The 22,472-nt window shown below is 45.8% G+C and overlaps 1 protein-coding gene across 1 annotated transcript in view; it reads right to left on the bottom strand.

Moving 5' to 3' along the window:
- LOC310708795 (uncharacterized protein) overlaps positions 1 to 9,123 on the bottom strand; it is a 236,043-nt gene extending 226,920 nt beyond the window's left edge. Inside the window, exon 1 of the mRNA XM_083507618.1 lies at positions 7,914 to 9,123. Coding sequence (XP_083363744.1) covers positions 7,914 to 9,073 — 1,160 coding nt within the window. The 5' untranslated portion in view covers positions 9,074 to 9,123. The remainder of the gene's footprint in view (positions 1 to 7,913) is intronic.
- Positions 9,124 to 22,472: the final 13,349 nt, after the last annotated feature.

Raw genomic sequence — 22,472 nt, 5'->3', positions numbered from 1 at the left:
GTGTATGCTCTTCGCAATAAGCACCCTCTGCTCACTCAGAGAGTTATTTACAGTTCTTTATTTTACATATGTACAAGCAGCACAGTACAATCATGCATCCGAATCGTCCAGTTCAGATTCGGGGAGTGGTCTTCTCCTGCTTCTCCTCCAACAGAAAAGGCGGGGGAGCTTCATGGGATGTCTCTGATCCCTGCACTTTAACCTTCTCCTTTCCTGTGCTGAAGGCACAGACAAAGGTTCTCTGTCTGTTCCTGAGCTCCCTGTGCGGTGCTGGGCCTCTGCTTCAGCATCGGAGAGCCTTCCCACCTCCTGGCTCTCTCCCTCTTCCCCTTCTGTCACTTCCTCTCTGTCTCCTTCTGACTGTTCCCACTATGACTCTTCTCCTCACCCCAACTCAAAGGCATTCCTTGGCAGTCCCATGACAGTCGCTGTAGACAATGCCTGGTTTGACCAATAGTTCGACCCAGGTAAAGAGACCCCTGACCATTAGGTCCAGTCATGGCCGACTCTGGGGTTGCAGCTGAAGGCAATTGTAACCTTCAGAAGATAATATATTTTCTCAAATGTCACTTCCTAGGACACAGTGTGCCTAGCGTACAATCAATACCAGGAGTATTTGGAGCATTTTAAATCCTGTAAATAACATAGTTTTCGGGGGCGAGGAGCATGAGCTGTGTTTACACATACTCCACTATCTTGAGATTCTGCTTAATTCATATGTAGTCTCTGATTTGAGAACACCATAACATTTGCAAGAGTCACTCGTTCTGAAACACTGTAGGAAAGTGTGCCGCCTTGAGACTAAATTACATCCTCTTCAGAGGTGTGGTGGTTAGAGCAGGCTTTCTCAACTTTGGGTCCCCAGATGTTGTTGGACTACAACTCCCATCATCCTTAGCTAACTGGTGGTCAGGGATGATGGGAGTTGTGATACTATAATCAACCCACCAATTTGTGTGGGGGTTGCAAATCAGGTCATCACACATGTTCCACCCCCAGCCCCACTCCCTTTTCTGGTCACTTCTGGGTCACGTAGGTATATAGTCCCGTGTCAACTGGACGCACATAAATCAGTCATTGCCTGTAATTTGATTTTCTCCAAAGATTTCTGGGAGCTCTAGTTGGCCAAGGGTGCTGAGAGCGTTAGGAGACCCAAATCCTCCCCCCCAAAAAAACCCTACACTCAGGGAATTTTAGCTTTGGGAGGGAAATAGGATGGACAGGGGTGTCTCCCAACAACACTCTTAACAAACCACAGCTCTCAGGATTTGGGCTGCATCCTGTCAGCATTTAAAACTGGGTGCCTGACATATACATAAAGTCTCAAACTCATTAGCATCCTTCCTTGTTAGGAGTCTGCCTTATTGAATTCAAACTTTCCAGTGAATATAACTCTGCAATATAACTGCTTCTATTGTATCTTCTGATTTATTTCTATTCATTTGCCTTCAGAAACACGTAAGAGCAAGTTCTGAATCCCAGATTCCCATTGAATTCAGGCAGGTTTCTCTTTCGGTACAAAACAAACCTTCCCTCAAGAGTTTCTCTTTCGCTTTTGGGAAATGTTGCTCTGGTGGGATGCAGTGACGGTTTTTTGGGTTGTGTGCCAGGAACCTGAGTTACTCACAGGGCGATAATTATTTACAGCTCAAAAGGTTTGGGGTTATGAATGGCTCCCCCCCATCTCCCCCACTTTTTTTATTGATTTTAATTTGTTTTGCTACATCAGACATTAAAACAAACGAAAAAAGCATACATCACACATACACACAAAAAAGAAATACATAAAAAAAGAAAAATAATAATAAAGAAAACAAAAGAAAAAACATCTCCTAACATAAGATATCAACAAATTAGGTTACATTTACTAAATAACACACAACACTAATTGACTTCCCTTCATCTCGATTTCAGAATATATTATATGATTTTTTTATCTGCAGTTTCTTTTCCTTAAGAAACTCTTTACATCACAAGTGTTACGTCATACCTACTGTAATTTTTAGATTTTTTACCTCTGTTACCATGTATATCATAAATTTATTCCATTCTTTGTTAAACTTTTTGATTTCTTATTTTCTGTGTCATTTTTGCCAATTCTAAATAATCAAATAGTTTGGATTGCCACTCATTTATAGTTGGGATTTTTTATGTCTTCCAATTCTGCGCTATTAGAGTTCTAGCAGCCACTGTCGCGTACTGAAAGAGTGTTTGATCTTCCTTTTTGATTTCCTCTCCAATTATCCCCAGCAAAAAGGCTTCGGGTTTTTTTATAAAAGTATATTTAAATATTTTTTTAAGTTCACTTTCATTTTCCTTCCCTCCGATCCATTAATTCAGCCAATACGCTTTTCATGATGTGAAATAGAATTTGCTTCTGTGTGATAATGGGGAAGTTTAAAATGATAAGAGAAAATATTTTCGCTGTTGGGAAATTTTGCAACTGATTATAATTAGCTTCATAGGAATAAAGGCTCCCCTGGATGGAGGATACAAAGAGTTGTGTGAGTGTTTGTAGAAACTAGACCACTTTACAAACATAAAATTTACACCTGTTGCCTGACCACCTTTGTCTCTGTCTCTAATAAAGGATCTCCCCCAGTGGTATATAGGATCATTGTACATATGTATAGGATCATTGCTTTTATGTATATTTCCTTGTGTCCCCGGTGTCTTCCTTGGGAACCAATGAAGAATTCAGACAAAATCAATTTTTTAAAAAATTGTTTCTATCGAAATATTTCCATGGACAACAAAGGTACACGTAACGTCTCTTTTTTTCAGTTCACAGAGACTTACCTACAGGTCAGTTACAATTAGTGTGAGACAATGCTATCATTTTCCCAGTAGTGATGTATGGAAGTGAGAGCTGGACCATAAAGAAGGCTGATCGCCGAAGAATTGATGCTTTTGAATTATGGTGCTGGAGGAGACTCTTGAGAGTCCCATGGACTGCAAGAAGATCAAACCTCTCCATCCTGAAGGAAATCAGCCCTGAGTGCTCACTGGAAGGACAGATCCTGAAGCTGAGGCTCCAATACTTTGGCCACCTCATGAGAAGAGAAGACTCCCTGGAAAAGACCCTGATGTTGAGAAAGATGGAAGGCACAAGGAGAAGGGGATGACAGAGGATGAGATGGTTGGGCAGTGTTCTCGAAGCTACCAGCATGAGTTTGACCAAACTGCGGGAGGCAGTGGAAGACAGGAGTGCCTGGCGTGCTCTGGTCCAGGGGGTCACGAAGAGTCGGACACGACTAAACAACAATCAATGATGATGCTCTAAGTGTATTCTGGGGAAAAGAGGGAACAAGACAACAACATAACACACACACACACACTGGAAGCATACAAATCGATACGACTAAATTGACCCAAGAACTCCCTCCCCTTCGTACACATAACAAAACTTTTTTCTTCTTACTGTTTTGTGACTGAGAGCCAGGGCTGCAGGTGGGAAAGGAGGCGTGGGAATCCTCCTTTTCCCTCTTCTCACCGCTGCCACCAAGTGGGTGTTTTCTTTTTCTCTGGCCACCTGCACTAAACAACCATCTAATCTTTCAGATTTTAGCTGGCACAACACGACCCCTATACTGGATAGCATAATGTGGCACTTGGGGATTATAAGGCCTCACAGGTTTTTTTTTAAAAAAAGAAAACTATGCTGTTCTTTAAAAGTTTTAGTAAGGGAAGAATTTCAGCAGCTTTTGATAAAATGATTTTAAAAATGGGGGCAGACTAATTTCACAGTTTGAGAAGTTATTCATTATAAAATTAAACAGAGAATACATCCAGCTGTAGCTATTCTAAACCATTCCCCTTATCAAGCTAATATTTATCAATTTGCATCCTTCAGTTCAGCTTCTGGGTCCCTTGGCAGCTTTCTCCTTGCTACTTTCTGCTTTCTGGTGATGAACCTCTATTTTTTTTAGACCTTTCTTACTTTTCCAGCTGCTAACTACATTATATTCCAACTTGACTCACATTTTACTTATAGTTTTTAGTATTCGTTAAACTTACTAGTCACTTGTTGCCTGAAAAGTCCCCAAGCAAGTTGCAGCTAACGTGAACATAAACAGATAAAGGAACATAAATACATTATGCAATGGAGGGAGAAAAATTCATATAAAACATGAGCTTTTTCGTACAGCATACAAAAAAAACCCCCAGCTACCTCATAACAATATTTCCACTTCCCTTCCCAACCTTTTGTCCAACCAGAATAGAGTCCCGATTAAATTTCTACTTCTCCTTAATTACCACATTATTAAGCTGAACATTTTACCTTTCTGTGAATACCCTTCTCAGCACAGAAGCACAGCCTCACTATTGATGATGATGATGATGATGATGATGATGCCTCCCATCTGACTGGGTTACCCCAGCCACTCTGGGCAGCTTCCAACAAATTGAAACACAATATGACATCAAACATTAAAAACTTCCCTATACAGGACTGCCTTCAGATGTCTTCTAAATGTTAGGCATTACACAACCCAACACTTCCACAAAATGGCTGGCAGTGCTTTCACAGTAGGAACATTTTGGTTGGTCTTAATAAAGGCGTTGTCCAACTGTGGATTTCAGACTTTTTTTCCCTTCTGGATCAACATGACTACCTTTTATTTTTCGAAGTACTGTGCAATTGCTCGTTTCATTTTCGAATTCTGAGAAATGACAATTTGAACACTGTTGGGAGTAATTATGCTAAATAATTGAAAGGAGAATAAGGGCATGGCAGGCATATATTGCTTCTTTTTCTTTGACAGGCATCCATGATAGCGATGTGAGCTTTTTACTTCAGATGAGGATCTCATTTATCTTATTTCAGTTCTGAAACGATGCTCATCACCTGGGTCACTGTGTAAGGATTTCACTGAGAGCATTTACCCAGAGATTGCCTTGAAATGCGCACATGGCTGATGCCTTCAATTCAAAGAGCACACCATTTTTTTGATGCTGCTTTGAGCTCAAGAAAGGGGGAGATTGCGGGGAGGACGGACAAGAGTTCCCCTCAAACAATAGCACTTTGATAAGTGATGCTTGACCTTACATATGTTAATTGTACACTTTCAATAGCAGAGGGAAAGAACAGTAAAGAAAAAAGTGGATAATGTTAAGCATTCAATCAGTACTTGATATGCAGACAGAGAATCTTTTTGGCGGAACTTCTGGAAAGTTTTGAGACGAGGGTGTTGTGACATCCTTGCAGTTGCAGCTGTATTTACTTGGCAAGGCAGGAACTGAGCAGGAAGAGGAAACGGGTCTTTCATACATTGGGAACAAAAGAACAGTGTAAGGGCCTATTGGATCAGACCAGTGGTCCATCTAGTCCAGCGGTTCTCAACCTGTGGGTCGCCAGATGTTGTTGGACTACAATTCCCATCATCCCTGAGCTCTGGCCTTGCTAGCTAGGGGTGATGGGAGTTGTAGTCCAACAACATATGGGGACCCACAGGTTGAGAAAGGCTGATCTAGTCATAAAATCATAGGATCATAGGATTGCAAAGTTGGAAGGGAACCCAAGGATCATCCAACCACCCTGAATTGCAGGAATCTCAGCTAAAGCGTCCATGACAGGTGCCCATCCAGCCCCTGCTTAAAAACCTCCAGAGAAGGGGAGTCCACAACCTCCCAAGGGAGACCATTCCACTGTCAAACAGCTCAACAGTTCATTAACAAAAGTTGAAGATAATAGAACCATAACAGGGTTTGAGTTGGGTGCACGGCTCAAGCATGGGGTGGCCGAGGGTCAACTTTACTTCCTGTGGGAAGCCTGCAAGCAGGACCAGAGTTGCTCCTCTCCTGTGGTTTCCAGCCACTGGTATTCATAGAATCATAGAATCATAGAGTTGGAAGAGACCACAAGGGCCATCGAGTCCAACCCCCTGCCAAGCAGGAAACACCATCAGAATAATAATAATAATAATAAATTTTATTTATATCCCGCCCTCCCCAGCCGAAGCCGGGCTCAGGGCGGCTAACAACACTAAAATAGTGCCACATTATAAAACATCATAAGAATTAATTAAAATCAAAATTGGTAGCAACCATAAACTAAAGCATTGTAAAGATTGCCAAAAGGAGGGGGTCAGGCTGTGCCCTAACCAAAGGCCTGGTGGAACAGCTCTGTCTTGCAGGCCCTGCGGAAAGATGTCAAGTCCTGCAGGGCCCTTGTCTCTTGTGACAGAGCGTTCCACCAGGTTGGAGCCGCAGCCGGAAAAGCCCTGGCTCTAGTTGAGGCCAGCCTAACCTCTCTGTGGCCTGGGACCTTCAAGATGTTTTTATTTGAGGACCGTAAGTTCCTCTGTGGGGCATACCAGGAGAGGCGGTCCCGTAGATACGAGGGTCCTAGGCCGTGTAGGGCTTTGAAGGTTAAAACCAGCACCTTAAACCTGATCCTGTACTCCACCGGGAGCCAGTGCAGCTGGTATAGCACCGGATGAATGTGATCCCGCAGCGAAGACCCCGTAAGGAGTCTCGCTGCGGCATTCTGCACCCGCTGGAGTTTCTGGGTCAGTCTCAAGGGCAGCCCCACGTAGAGCGAGTTACAATAATCCAGTCTGGAGGTGACCGTCGCGTGGATCACAGTGGCTAGGTCAGGGCGAGAGAGGTAAGGAGCCAACTGCTTAGCTTGGCGGAGATGAAAAAATGCCGCCTTTGTTATAGCTGCAATCTGCGCCTCCATGGAAAGGGAGGTATCGAAGATTACACCCAAGCTCTTAACGGACGGTGCTGGCACTAATTGCACCCCCGCAAGAGATGGGAGTTGCCCCCTCAATCCCATATCATCCCGTCCCAGCCAGAGGACCTCTGTCTTCGAAGGATTTAACTTCAACCGGCTCCCACGTAACCATCCAGCCACAGCTTCCAAGCATCTGATCAGTGTGTCTGGGGCCGAGTCAGGATGGCCATCCATCAACAGATAGAGTTGGGTGTCATCAGCATACTGATGGCAGCCCAGCCCAAAACTCCGGACAAGCTGGGCGAGGGGGCGCATAAAGATGTTAAAAAGCATCGGGGAGAGAATCGCACCCTGAGGCACTCCACACACCAAGGAGTGGCGGGATGACAGTTCCCCCCCAAGTGCCACCCTCTGTCCCCGACCAGAGAGAAACGAGCGCAGCCATTGAAGGACTGTGCCCTGGATCCCCACGTCGGCGAGGCGGTGGTCCAGAAGTTCGTGATCAACCATGTCGAAAGCTGCTGACAGATCTAGAAGAATCAGCAGCCCCGACCCGCCTCGATCCAGCTGTCTACGAAGATCATCTGTTAGGGCGACCAGAGCCGTCTCGGTCCCATGACCAGCGCGGAAGCCGGACTGGAATGGATCCAGAGCCGATGTTTCATCCAGAAACCTACCAAGCTGTTCAGCAACCGCTCTCTCAATCACCTTACCCAGGAATGGAAGATTCGAAACTGGGCGGTAATTGGATAGATCTAAGGGATCTAATGATGTTTTCTTTAAGAGCGGACGCACCACTGCCTCCTTCAGTTCCCCTGGGAATGTCCCGGTGCCAAGGGACAAATTGATGATATCCCCCAGGGGGGCCCGCACCTCGTCTGGACACGCTCTAATCAGCCAAGACGGGCACGGGTCGAGAGGACAAGTGGTGGGCTTTCCAGCTCGGAGGAGTCTGTCCACATCGGCTGGGGATATCCGGTCAAAGTGGTCCAATACTGGACCCGAGGACAGTCGAGGGGCCTCCAGTTCCTTTATTGTATCCAAATTGGCAGGGAGGTCATGGCGGAGCGACAGGACCTTCTCCGCAAAAAAGCTCGCAAATGCCTCACAGCTATGTGTCGAATTGTTATTTAAATTTGGCTGTCCTTCGAGGGACGTTAAAGACCGAATTATACTAAATAATTGTGCCGGGCGAGAGCTAGCGGATGCAATGGAGGCCGAGAAGTAGGACTTCTTAGCAGCCTTCACTGCCATCTCGTAGGTTTTCATAAAAACCCTATAAGATGTTCTTGAGGCTCCGTCACGGGCACCCCGCCATACTCGCTCTAGCCGTCTGAGGTCCCGCTTCATTTTCCGGAGCTCCTCAGTAAACCAGGGAGCCCGGTTTCTGCGGGGTCGCAGAGGGCGCTTAGGTGCGATCTCATTGATGGCTGCCAGGAGCTGGGTATTCCAGCCCTCAACAAGCTCAGTCAATGAGTCGCCAGGGGGAGAAAGGTCCCGCAAGGCTTGACGGAATCTATCAGGGTCCATCAGCCTCCGCGGGCGAGCCCAAATCGGCTCACCACCTAAGCAGGGTGGGGGTGGAACGTCAATCCTGGCTTTCAGAGCGTAGTGATCAGACCATGGCACCTTCATCGAAGGAAACATGATCACATCTATACCGACGCCAAAGATCAGATCCAGCGTGTGGCCTGCTTGATGTGTGGCGCCCGAAACAAACTGGGAGAGCCCTAGTGTCGCCATGGAAGACACCAGGTCCAGAGCCTGTGAGGAGGGAGTGGCATCGGCATGGATGTTGAAGTCCCCCAATACCAATAGGTTAGGGAACTCCAAGGCCCAGCCGGCCACCGCCTCCAGCAGGCCTGACAGGGTGGCTGCTGGTGCGCTAGGTGGCCGGTACACCAGCCAGACAGCCAAGCTCACCTCGGAGCCCCACACTAGGCCAACACATTCAATGCCGGGGATCGATGGCGGTGGTAGAGCCCTGAAAGAACAATCTTCCCGGATTAATAGTGCCACCCCTCCCCCCCGGCCCACAGTCCGTGACTGGTGGAGGACGGAAAAACCCGGGGGCGCCATCTCTCGTAAGGTAACAGTATCCCCTTCGCGCACCCAGGTCTCCGTCACACAAGCCAGGTCGACCCCCTGCGAGATGATGAAATCTCGCAGGGTGGCAGTTTTGTTGCCTATAGACCTGGCATTGCACAACACCAGTGACGGAGGTGAGTAATCCTTGCTCACCCTACCCTCGTCTCTCGGGATGGGGCGCAGATTGGAAGGGGTACGAGCATATCCGTATCTCGATCCCCTTCGCCTATGACATCTGCCCCCACCGCCATACCTCCCTCGCCCCTCCACAGTAGGAATCCCAGGCCTCATATTCGCCTCCATTTACAAAATATAAAAGCAAACAAACAAACAAAGAAACAGTTACCCCAAAACAAAACCAATCCCCACCCCACTCAACAACCATCCCAACCCGAAATAAAACAAAGCAAAATAAAAATACATGGATAAAAACCACCGTTTCTGGTGATACAACAAATAAGTAAAAACACTTTAAAAACACTTTAAAAAATATAAAACATTTAAACATTTGCTGCCGCGGCAGCAGTGTCCTTAGGGTTGTGGCGGTGGTGAGTATGGGGGCCACCCCCAGGCCCAAGGTGGAGAATGGGCTTGCAGGGGGGGCGGTCCTCCCCAAGACTCACTGGCAGAAGAACAGCAGCGATGTCCCGAGGCCTCCTTGGAGCCTTGTGTGCTGAGGTGGAGTCTGGGGCCCGCCCCCAGGCCCAAGGTGGAGAATGGGCTTGCAGGGGGGGCGGTCCTCCCCAAGACTCACCGGCAAAGCGGCAGCAGCGATGTCCCGAGGCCTCCTTGGAGCCTTGTGTGCTGAGGTGGAGTATGGGGCCCGCCCCCAGGCCCAAGGTGGAGAATGGGCTTGCAGGGGGAGCGGTCCTCCCCAAGACTCACCGGCAAAGCGGCAGCAGCGATGTCCCGAGGCCTCCCTGGAGCCTTATATGCTGAGGTGGAGTCTGGGGCCCGCCCCCAGGCCCAAGGTGGAGAATGGGCTTGCAGGGGGAGCGGTCCTCCCCAAAACTCACCGGCAAAGCGGCAGCAGCGATGTCCCGGGGCCTCCTTGGAGCCTTATATGCTGAGGTGGAGTCTGGGGCCCGCCCCCAGGCCCAAGGTGGAGAATGGGCTTGCAGGGGGAGCGGTCCTCCCCAAAACTCACCGGCAAAGCGGCAGCAGCGATGTCCCGAGGCCTCCTTGGAGCCTTATATGCTGAGGTAGAGTCTGGGGCCCGCCCCCAGGCCCAAGGTGGAGAATGGGCTTGCAGGGGGAGCGGTCCTCCCCAAAACTCACCGGCAAAGCGGCAGCAGCGATGTCCCGAGGCCTCCTTGGAGCCTTGTGTGCTGAGATGGAGTATGGGGCCCGCCCCCAGGCCCAAGGTGGAGAATGGGCTTGCAGGGGGGGCGGTCCTCCCCAAGACTCACTGGCAGAACAACAGCAGCCTCCTGACATATGGTTGTCAAGCCTCTGCTTAAAGACCTCCAAAGGAGGAGACTCCACCACACTCCTTGGCAGCAAATTCCACTGTCGAACAGCTCTTACTGTCAGGAAGTTCTTCCTAATGTTTAGGTGGAATCTTCTTTCTTGTAGTTTGGATCCATTGCTCCGTGTCTGCTTCTCTGGAGCAGCAGAAAACAACCTTTCTCCCTCCTCTATGTGACATCCTTTTATGTATTTGAACATGGCTATCATATCACCCCTTAACCTCCTCTTCTCCAGGCTAAACATGCCCAGCTCCCTTAGCCGTTCCTCATAAGGCATCGTTTCCAACAATGTATTCAGACACATTGTTGACTCCAACAGTGGAGGTAAATCATAGCTGTGATGGCTTGTAGGCATTGATAGTGTGATGGCCTAGGGCTCGGGCTGGGACTCGGAACCAGAGGAGACTCAGTCTGCACCGGATCCTTTGCCTCAGGCATCATCTGAACCAAGTCTGGGGCCTGATCCTGAAGAATCCCAGTCTGCACAGGTTCCCCTGCAACAAACACCAGCTGGGCTGAGTCAGGGGCCTGAGCCTGCCCTGGCTCCAGATGTGGGGATGACCTCGTTGCCTCCAGCTGGGCCATCACTTACAGCTGCTCCACACTGTGGCAAGAAAAACTGATGGACTATGCAGAATTGGCAAAATTGACACACAAACTACGTGACAAGGATAACTGTGACTTTAAAGATGAATGGGAACCTTTTACAAAGTATTTGAAGAAACAACAAAATGAACTGGACTCCTCGCCAGGTTTTGAATAAACATTCACAAACTCTTTATTGGTAATACATAGATAGATGAATTGAGGATTTTTACAATTTTATAACACGCAGATAAAATTATGTGTCGAGAAGCCAGAGAGAGGAGCTGAGGGAAGTCTCGGGTTTTCTTTGGAGGGGGGAAATGGGGGGGGGAATAATGTGGATGATCTATTTTTGTTAAAATTGTTATGTTGGAATTCCTAATAAGAACATTTTTTTTTAAAAAAAGTAGGAGAGCAAAGAGCTAAGAGGCAAATGGTCCTAACTGACCACCATAAAAGGGGGGGGTGCTGTTGATCATTGAGGAGAGAAGGAGGGGAAGAAATTACTCGGAGCAACACAATTACTTCAAGAGGCTACATTTCTAAGCCTCTCTCTGTGAATATTGAATTAAATACTTGGTAAGAGCTGTCCTTGTCTGTCTATTCCTGGCAGCCTGCCGTGGGGGGGATCAAATTCCCCAAAGCCTGACACTGGGACTCTGAGCCTTCTTCCATTGGTGGTTCCCCAGCTGGTTCCTCCCACTCAGCGGCGTAGCTAGCCACTCGGGTGCCTGGTCAGGGGGCGTGTCCTGCAGCTGGGGGCGGGGCAATCCACCCATGGGGGCGGGGCGAGCCTCTCCGACACTTGGAGCCTGTCCGCCGCTTCCCCCTCAGCTGTAGGGCAGCTGAGGGAGAGGCAGTCAGCAGATGCAAGTACCACACTGCCGTTTCAGGCAGCGCGGGAACCTGCAAGCGCCTAAGCCACCACGTCAGTCCTAAAAAGTTTCATGAGCCCTTAAAAAAACCAAAAACTCATTTTGTCACCCCCTCAGTGATGACACCTGGTCAGACCGCACCCCCTTCCTCCGCCATTGCTCCCACCATTTCTCTGCATGCAACCAGTCCAACTGGATACTGCTAAGCACCTCCTGCCAACCTAGCAGTTCAAAAGCAGACCACTGCAAGTAGATAAATAGGTACCACTGTGGCGGGAAGGTGCACCCTGGCACTTGTCACGGTGTCCCGTTGCACCAGAAGTGGTTTAGTCCTGCTGGCCACATGACCCGGAAAGCTGTCTGCGGACAAACGCCGGCTCCCTTGGCCTGAAGTGAGATGAATACCACATCCCCTAGTCGCCTTTGACTGGACTTAACCATCCAGGGGTCCTTTACCTTTTACCTTTACATTACTACCATAGGAGGTGCTTGAGGGGAGAGCGGGGTAAATGTCCACCAAGCTAATGGTCCCTATTATGATCCAAAACAAAGCAAAGTATTGCAAGAATGGGAAACAGGGTCCCCTCTAGATGCTTTAGGACTGCACTACAATAATAATAATATAATAATAATTTATTATTTATACCCTGCCCATCTGGCTGGGTTTCCCCAGCCACTCTGGGCGGCTTCCAAAAGAATATTAAAATACTGTGATACATCAAACATTAAAAGCTTCCCTAAACAGGGCTGCCTTCAGATGTCTTCTAAAAGTCTGGTAGTTGTTGTTCTCTTTGACATCTGGTGGGAGGGCGTTCCACAGGGAGGGCGCCACTACCGAGAAGGCCCTCTGCCTGGTTCCCTGTAACTTGGCTTCTCGCAGAGAGGGAACCGCCAGAAGGCCCTCGGTGCTGGACCTCAGTGTCCAGGTAGAACGATGGAGGTGGACTAACTCTCATTAGTCTCAACCAGCATGGTCAGTGGTGAGAGATGATGGGAGTTGTAGTTCAACAGCATTTGGAGGGAATCACATTGCCTACCCCAAAGTTATAGGGTCAAACTTCAGTGACTGCAGGAAGCCAACTTCATTTCCCCCCAGTTATATTTTATTTCATTTTCAAAAAATTCACACATACACCTATTTTTTCTTTTGATGACTTCCCGCCCTGTTTTCCATGGTATTTTTCATTTCTCCCCCTTGCTGCATCCTATCTCTAATTCCTTCTTTTGCTCAAAGTTCAGATCCTGCTCATGATACTATAGTATTTCCTTAGATAATCCAAAAATAGGCTTCCATTCTTCCACAAAACAATCATCATCAAGTTCTAACGATCATTAGGTTCCGGAAGGCAACTTACTTCAGCAGTTCACTGTGACTCAGCAAAGGGACCTGCAAGGGAATAAAAAATTCTAGATTAGCATTAGAAAAATAAACCAATGCAAAAAGGAAAATGGGTACATTAAAATCAACATATCTTAGCTCCTGATTTGTTACTTTACAGGTCCTAAAGTTGGGCTGTAACTTACTGAACCACCAGGAGGACCCTTTTAAAGAAGAAAAGCATGTCCAGAATGGAAGAAATAATTCAACTCTACAGGGAGTGTAATATATTGCAATCAGGAAATCCAATCATCCTCAGAGAGCTGCAGCTTTATAAATTTTGATTCGGTCCTAAAGATGGCAAGGAACAAGCTGTCCAGTAATGAAAATCATTAGAGCAGCATTGCTTTGAAGGATCCCACCTTGATCACAGGAAGCAGCAAATGAATGTTCTGAGCTGATTATGGAAAATCAGGACATCAATGCTAATACAGTCTGTTATAAAACACACCAGGGAAGTTGCAAAGAAAGGAGAAGGAATCAAACCTGGTCGCTAAGGTAGGTTTTTTTTTTATGCTAAGGATCAAAGCACCACATTTACACAATGCCAGAACTACCAGTAACCAGAAAAGATTTATTTGGCACTATGAAGAAGAGATGCTTAAATCTGAGCCTTGGAAGTCTTTGGAGCAAGCATACATTTGACGCTTTCATAGGAGGGGCAATTTGGAGCAGAGAAACAGGATGCACCCATCTCTTCCACTGCTTATTTGCGCTAATAGCTTTCTTTCTAAATCAGCCCTCCACCTTAAGAACAAGGCTACAATTAAATGCATTTGCTGTAACACAGCTTTGGCCTCAAGTTAAAACTAAAACTTTTAAGCACCAGTCCGTTTATAACTCAGGTCAAGTTCACATAACTGAAAGTCAGAAGTGCATAACCTGTAAAGTCTTGCAAAACAAAAAAGGGGGGGAAAGGCCTGTCTTCATCATGTTTGATGAGCATCATTACTGTTAATAGCATAATTAAGAGGTGCTTTTAGCACACAACAGTACCTCATTAAAACCGTCAGAGTGCAGCGAAGTGAGAATGCTGACTGATAGGTTTATCTATCAAGTTCTAATGAGGACATTATGTATCCTTACCTGAAATGAATCTTAAATAAATTGTGCCTTTGGGACAATCCATACCAATGGCTTTTTCCATTTGGCCTCTCACTTGGGTCTGGAACAAGCAGACCTTAAGGGTCCAAATCAAAGGTAGTCTCAATTAAAAAGGAAGAGGGCATTTATTTAACACTGGGGTCGTGGAAGAGGAGGGGAACACCATTCACCAAGCCCACTCACTGTCACACCCCCAACCTCTCCACAGGTTCCCCCCCCCCCAACACACATGTTGTTCTTGTTGCTGTTGTTTAGTCGTGTCCGACTCTTCGTGACCCCATGGACCAGAGCACTCCAGGCACTCCTGTCTTCCACTGCCTCCCGCAGTTTGGTCAAACTCATGCTGGTAGCTTCAAGAATACTGTCCAATCATCTCATCCTCTGTCGTCCCCTTCTCCTTGTGCCCTCAATCTTTCCCAGCATCAGGGTCTTTCCCAGGGAGTCTTCTCTTCTCATGAGGTGACCAAAGTATTGGAGCCTCAGCTTCAGGATCTGTCCTTCCAGTGAGCACTCAGGGCTGATTTCCTTCAGAATGGAAAGGTTTGATCTTCTTGCAGTCCATATAGCAACGCCCATCTTCCAGCTTTTTGCTCAGGGGCAAGTTCCCTAAGCCTAATGGAAAAACTACAATTCCCATCACTCCTAGCACTTGGATTAACTCTATAGCAGCATGCCAGGCCAGGTGAGGAGACCTCCATCTCTTCTTCTATTTCTCCCATGGGAACAAGAAGGGAGATATTTAGGGTAGGTAGGTGGAAGGTGGAATGGGATCACGAAGAGTCGGACACGACTAAACAACAACAAGTGGAAGGGAGTGACTGGGTGAGGAAGACAGAGAGGGAGGACTTGGCTTGGAGCATAAACCTGAAGTTCCAGGATGCAACTGAATCGCTTCTGCAAAATACCGTATTTTTCGCTCTATAAGATACACCAGACCACAAGACGCACCTAGTTTTTGGAGGAGGAAAACAAGAAAAAATATATTCTGAATCTCAGAAGCCAGAACAGCAAGAGAGATAGCTGCGCAGTGAAAGCAGCAACCCCTCTTGCTGTTCTGGCTTCTGGGATAGCTGCGCAGCCTGCATTCGCTCCATAAGACGCACACACATTTCCCCTTACTTTTTAGGAGGGAAAAAGTGAGTCTTATAGGGCAAAAAATAAGGTAGCAACAGTCCAGAGGCATCCTTTGTTTCTTGTTTCTTGAGAAGTTGCACATGCAAGGGGAACAATACAACGGCTTAAAAGATGTCTAGCGATTTTGGAATATATATCAAATACCTGTGCAAAAACAATAATCAGTGTAGTAAATTTTACCCGTCACATCTAATGCCAGCTGCAGAAGTCTTGAGGGGGGACTTCCTAGGTTTCCGCCAGCAGCAACAATGGAAAGGCAAAACACTTTAGACTGCATCACATATCCTCCTGAGATTAAACTTTCCACCCATGCCTTAATTCAACAATAAATAAAAAGCCTATATTTTAAACCAAGGAACCTTTACAGGCAACAACTAACACTCACTATGCATCTAGAATTAGTCTCAGGTTGGAGTACTGTATTATTATTTACTTAGTCACTTCTTACCAAGGTCTCCAAGTGAGTTATATTTGAAAAGGTAAACATAAATACATTATCCCAGTGGTTCCGAAATTCTCTTCCCCGTGGATCACTTGCAAATTGCCCAGGGTCTTGGCGGACCACTTAATAGTTTTTTTCTTCTGTTGTAATGTGTTGTGCTGGATGATCAATGGTTTATAATCGTGTTTTTATTGCTTCTTTTATTTATTATACATTGCATTAGTTTGAATTCCATAAAATCCCAGTCGTAATGCCATTAAATCCGATTTAAGGACTAAAAGAAACAAAGAAAATACAATTAAAAATCAATATGAAAGTTTCATATAATAGGTGGGCCGTCTCCTGGCCACAACCACAAATCAACAGGCGCACCATGGGTGATCTGAATGAAGCTGACAGACCACTGATGGTCCATAGACCAACAGATTGGGTAGCCCTGCACTGTACCATTGCGAATTCATATGAAACATTAACATTCCTGTATAAATACTTACAATCTACACACACACACAGCTACAAGAAGCCTTGGCATCATGGTAGCAGCAGATTCTGCCTTGCAGAAGAGTTGTTCCACTGACACACCCTGTTAAGTCCTTTTGGAATCTGAGTGTTAGGTCTTAAAAGATGGGCTCTGGTGAGCCCATCACCTTCATAAAAGTCTTCAGCTCCGAAGGCCTTCTGGCGGTTCCCTCCCTGCGAGAAATGAGGTTACAGGGAACCAGGCAAAGGGCCTTCTCGGTAGTGGCGCCTGCCCTGTGGAACGCCCTCCCAGCAGATGTCTAGGCAATAAGCAACTATTTTACTTTTAAAAGACAACCGAAGGTGGCCCTGTTTAGGGAAGTTTTTAATGTTTGATGCTGTATTGTGTTTTTGATATTCGATTGGAGGCTGCCCAGAGTGGCTGGGAAAGCCCAGCCAGATGGGCGGGGTATAAATAATAAATTATTATTATTGTTATTGTTATTATCTCCCTCCTGGGGAGGTGAAACACCTTCAGCTAAGATAACCAACATGATGTCTTCCATGTGTTTTGGACTATAATAGTCCTTACAGCCCCTTAAGGTAGGTTAGTTTTAAAAAATATTATTTGGTCCCATTACAGTTATTACTTATTTTGATCCCACAATCAGAGGTCTACAGAGCTGCAGCTGTCTATTACATACATAAATCGACTAGGATTTAGTTGAGATTCCTGTATTTCAAGGGAGTGGGACTAGATTTTTCTCAGGGTCCCTTCCAACTCTACAATTCTATGGTTCTGTAAATCCCATTGAATTCACTCACCCAAGTAAGTGAGTTTAGGATTGCAGTCTTTTAACCACCTGTAACAATTTATAATCCTGTTGGGTTGTTTTTTTACAGTACCACCAACAGACGAAGTGCAAAGCTAAGATTAAAAATCAAATTATAATGGGTTTCATTGAGACCAGCGTAGAGGATGTTAAAAGGTAAAGGTAAAGGGACCCCTGACGTTAAGTCCAGTCGCAGACGACTCTGGGGTTGCAGCGCTCATCCCGCTCTAAAGGCCGAGGGAGCCGGCGTTTGTCCGCAGACAGCTTCCGGGTCATGTGGCCAGCATGACTAAGCCGCTTCTGGTGAACCAGAGCAGCGCACGGAAACACTGTTTACCTTCCCGCCAGAGAGGTACCTATTTATCTACTTGCACTTTGACGTGCTTTCGAACTGCTATGTTGGCAGGAGCTGGGACCGAGCAACAGAAGCTCACCCTGTTGCGGGGATTCGAACCACCGACCTTCCGACTGGCAAGCCCTAGGCTCTGTGGTTTAAACCACAGCACCACCCGCATCCTTGCAGATGCTGTTAGGTCCCACTGAAATAAAGATGGAAAGTTTGCCATTATTAACTTAAGTTCCTCTGGTTCCAGGGTGGATTTAGGTTGTGCACACACTATAAAGTACTGTACATTCAAAACCTATCTCTCAAAGAATTCGGAGCACTGTAGTTTGTCAAAGGTTGCTGAAAATTGTAACTCTGTGAGGAGTAAACTAGGGGGGGAATGGGTTTTCACTGGGCTTTAAAGGCGTAGTGTACACAAATTGCTCATACGTTCCTTTGGAGCTAAGCCAATGTCAGGTTAGCATGCTGGTGCACACCAGAGGTTGGCCGGAGACAAATGAAATAAAAAGAGATGATTCCTACCAATGAATCACCATGGACAGTGCCCATATACCTGAGATTAGGAAGCCAGCGCCTAGGGGATATGAGCTTCCAGCAAGATCTGGTCTCTGGAACCTAAATCACTAATTATAATTAAGTGTCAATTCAGATCATTGATGCTATGCATATCCAGGTACCCCTGAATCCATTTATTACAATTAACATAGGCACAACCCACTTTGCTCAGTTCAGTATGCAAGGTCAAAGAATACTACATATATTTTATTGCAACGCTGGGTTTGTGGTTTGGATTTTTTGAATTGTGGCTTTGCCTGAATGTCCATTTTGCATTCATCAAGGTTAGTAACAGCCACCTAAATTATGCACATGAAACCCCTTTCGCACCCTACAGTCACCCATCACCACCCTCTAATTTTATCTCTTACATTGAGAGTAACCCCAGGGGAGGAGTAAATAAAAGAGAAGCACTGCCACACTATCTTGTCTTTTTTAAGAGTAGTTTTAGCACTGTAGTGCCTGTATAGCAGTCCTTCATTAGACCTAGTAAGGTCAGATGTTAAACTTCTTGGGTGCTTGAAAACAAAGCTGTATTTATTTGTTATGGGTTTTTCCCTTTCTATTTATTAACTTCTCTGTGCAGTTGTCAAGTTGATGCATTCTGAATTTCGATACTGCAAAATAGATCAATTCCTTACTGCTGTGCAATATTTCACTGAAATGCAACAGTGGTCCCGAGAGAGGTGTAAAATATGCTGGAGGGAGCAGAATAAAAGATAATGCATCTTTTAAAATGTCATAGGCATTAGGATGGAGGCTTCAAAGATGGCTGCGTAAAATGAGACTGTGTGGTAATCTATCCGAGAAATTATGAACTGTGAACTTTAAAAACCCAGTCAGCATATGACACAGAATTACATTAAAATATAGCATCTGCAGCGAATAGATGCTCATAGCTCTGACATAAAAGACTTGCAGACCCATCCCTTCCATTTTGCACTCCTGTCTAGAATTCAGATAAATTGCACATTCATAAACAAGAGCGCTTCGTTTACGTTTAGCGTTCTGCATTTAGAAGTCTGATGTTTCTCTGTTTGTGATGTTTAGCTGACTCACCCATGGTTTCATTAACTTGCTTTAAGTGTTTAGAGGAAACTGTCACCTTGACAGGCAAGTTCTTCCGAAGTATGAATTACCCTTCGTTGCAAGTGGAGGGGTTGTGTTTGTCGACTGTTTTTCCCCCTTCCAGGCTGCTGCTGTTTTCTGGTGGGATTCGGTCATGTACCCACAAATTCAGGTTGTGCAATTAAAGTTGATTTGGAACACTTCTGCAACAAGCCTGTTTCCCCTTAAAAAACCAGACTTCTTATTAAGATCATTTGGCAAAAATGGAGCATGCATCCTTTGGAGTTCATTAGCTCCCCAAAGTCTGTTTCTAAGATACCAGATTTATTTGTTCTGGTTATTTATTCTAATGTCAGATGGTGGATTAAGGTTTCAAATTAATAACCAGCCATGGGAGCAACTGATCTCCTAAACAATAGAGGCTTTGCTTATATGCCTAATAAGAAAAAGAAACAGAGGAACAGGGCATAACATGTGGATTATAGAGTAATAATTCTGCTTTTACTGTGAGCACTTATTGGAACAATTTGCTTACACTAAGCAGAAAGGGGTAAATGCATGCCACAAAAAGTAACACTTAATACCCTAAACCCAAGCTTTTGTACTGCCACATCTGTCTGTATTATATACCTGATAAGAAATGTCAGCTACTACCTGTTTCTTGGGAGAAAAGTGATGACAAACCTAGACAGCATCTTACAAAGCAGAGACATCATCTTGCCAACAAAGGTCTGTAATTATTATTATTATTATTATTATTATTATTATTATTAATTTATATCCCGCCCTCCCCAGCCGAAGCCGGGCTCAGAGCGGCTAACAACAGTAAAATATACAACATTATAAAATCATTTCATTAGAAAATCAGCTCAAATCAGATTAATGGCAACCATTGGGCTAGAGTTCTGTGAGGATTGCCAAAGGAGGGGGTCAGGTTGTGTCCTGGCCAAAGGCCTGGTGGAACAGCTCTGTCTTTCAGGCCCTGCGGAAAGATGTCAAGTCCCGTATAGTTAAAGCCATGGTTTTCCCAGTAGCGATGTATGGAAGTGAGAGCTGGACCATAAAGAAGGCTGGTCGCCGAAGAATTGATGCTTTTGAATTATGGTGCTGGAGGAGACTCTTGAGAGTCCCATAGACTGCAAGAAGATCAAACCTATCCATTCTGAAGGAAATCAGCCCTGAGTGCTCACTGGAAGGACAGATCCTGAAGCTGAGGCTCCAGTACTTTGGCCACCTCATGAGAAGAGAAGACTCCTTGGAAAAGACCCTGATGTTGGGAAAGATGGAGGGCACAAAGAGAAGGGGACAACAGAGGACGAGATGGAGGGACAGTGTTCTCGAAGCTACCACCATGAGTTTGACCAAACTGCGGGAGGCAGTGGAAGACAGGAGTGCCTGGCGTGCTCTGGTCCATGGGGTCACGAAGATTCAGACAGGACTAAATGACTAAACAACTACTATTACTAACAGAGATCATATCCTTGTCAGTTCTGTGCATTCCAGGCCAAGTCTTGTGCAGAATTTGGAAGCCAGATTGCTCACCTGGGCAAGACGGTCTGAGAACACAATACCAATCCTGGCCCAACTAGCAGTAGTTACCAATTAGTTTTCGGGCCCAATTCAAAGTGCTGGTTTTGTCCTTCCTATAAAGCCTTTTTATATGCATCTCAAGACCCCAAAACCTCAAGCACCACCTCTCCCCATATGAAACAACCCAGACCCTACAACCATCTTCTGAGGCCCTTCTTCATGTGCCCCCTCAGTGGAAAGTCTGGAGGGTGGCAGCATGAGAGCGGGGCCTTTTCAGTGTTGGCACCCTGCTTATGGAATACTTTCCCAGGGAAGTTCACCAGGTTCCACTGTTATGTATCTATAGACATCAGATGAAAACATTCTTTTTCTCACCAGCCCATTGACCATACATAGCTTTTGTAAGTGGGTGGGAAGCTTTAATTTATTTAAAAATAGAACTGCGTTCTATATTTTTCTTTGCTTTCTTTTCTCTCAATCTTTATGTATATTCTTGCTTATTTTTACTGTAAGTACAGTACTTACTTCAGTAAGCACTTTAAATTTTTAAAAAAACAACAACAACACCACAGTGAGCAGGCTAGGAACACCAATGCAATAGTAACTAAAATTGTGATCCTGTATAGCCTGCCTGCTAAAATCGCATTCTCTTGAATGAGACTCAATGCAAACTCCGATGAATCAAATCAACAGGGTGGATTGTCTCAAAGTTTGCATTTCCATTCTGTAATGGAAAGGACAAAGGTGCCGACAAAGGTCCATATAGTTAAAGCTATGGTTTTCCCAGTAGTGATGTATGGAAGTGAGAGCTGGACCATAAAGAAGGCTGATCGCCAAAGAATTGATGCTTTTGAATTATGGTGCTGGAGGAGACTCTTGAGAGTCCAATGAATCATAGAATCATAGAGTTGGAAGAGACCACAAGGGCCATCGAGTCCAACCCCCTGCCAAGCAGGAAACACCATCAAAGCACTCCTGATAAATGGTTGTCAAGCCTCTGCTTAAAGACCTCCAAAGTAGGAGACTCCACCACACTCCTTGGCAGCAAATTCCACTGTCGAACAGCTCTTACTGTCAGGAAGTTCTTCCTAATGTTTAGGTGGAATCTTCTTTCTTGTAGTTTGGATCCATTGCTTCGTGTCCGCTTCTCTGGAGCAGCAGAAAACAACCTTTCTCCCTCCTCTATGTGACATCCTTTTATATATTTGAACATGGCTATCATATCACCCCTTAACCTCCTCTTCTCCAGGCTAAACATGCCCAGCTCCCTTAGCCGTTCCTCATAAGGCATCGTTTCCAGGCCTTTGACCATTTTGGTTGCCCTCCTCTGGACACGTTCCAGTTTGTCAGTGTCCTTCTTGAACTGTGGCGCCCAGAACTGGACACAGTACTCCAGGTGAGGTCTGACCAGAGCAGAATACAGTGGCACTATTGATCTAGATGCTATACTCCTATTGATGCAGCCCAGAATTGCATTGGCTTTTTTAGCTGCCATGTCACACTGTTGGCTAATGTCAAGTTTGTGGTCAACCAAGACTCCTAGGTCCTTTTCACATGTACTGCTCTTAAGCCAGGTGTCCCCCATCTTGTATTTGTGCCTCTCATTTTTTTTGCCCAAGTGCAATACTTTACATTTCTCCCTGTTAAAGTTCATCTTGTTTGTTTTTGCCCAGTTCTCTAATCTGTCAAGGTCGTTTTGAAGTGTGATCTTGTCCTCTGGGGTGTTAGCCACCCCTCCCAGTTTGGTGTCATCTGCAAATTTGATCAGGATGCCCTTGAGTCCATCATCCAAGTCGTTGATAAAGATGTTGAATAAGACCGGGCCCAAGACAGAACCCTGTGGCACCCCACTAGTCACTCTTCTCCAGGATGAAGAGGAACCATTGATGAGCACCCTTTGGGTTCGGTCAGTCAGCCAGTTACA

This window comes from Podarcis liolepis (assembly GCF_965112155.1).
Source record: "Podarcis liolepis genome assembly, chromosome: 6".
Lineage (NCBI taxonomy): Eukaryota > Metazoa > Chordata > Lepidosauria > Squamata > Lacertidae > Podarcis > Podarcis liolepis.
Note: the sequence above shows the minus strand (reverse complement) of the source record. Positions and strands in the feature narration are given on the sequence as shown.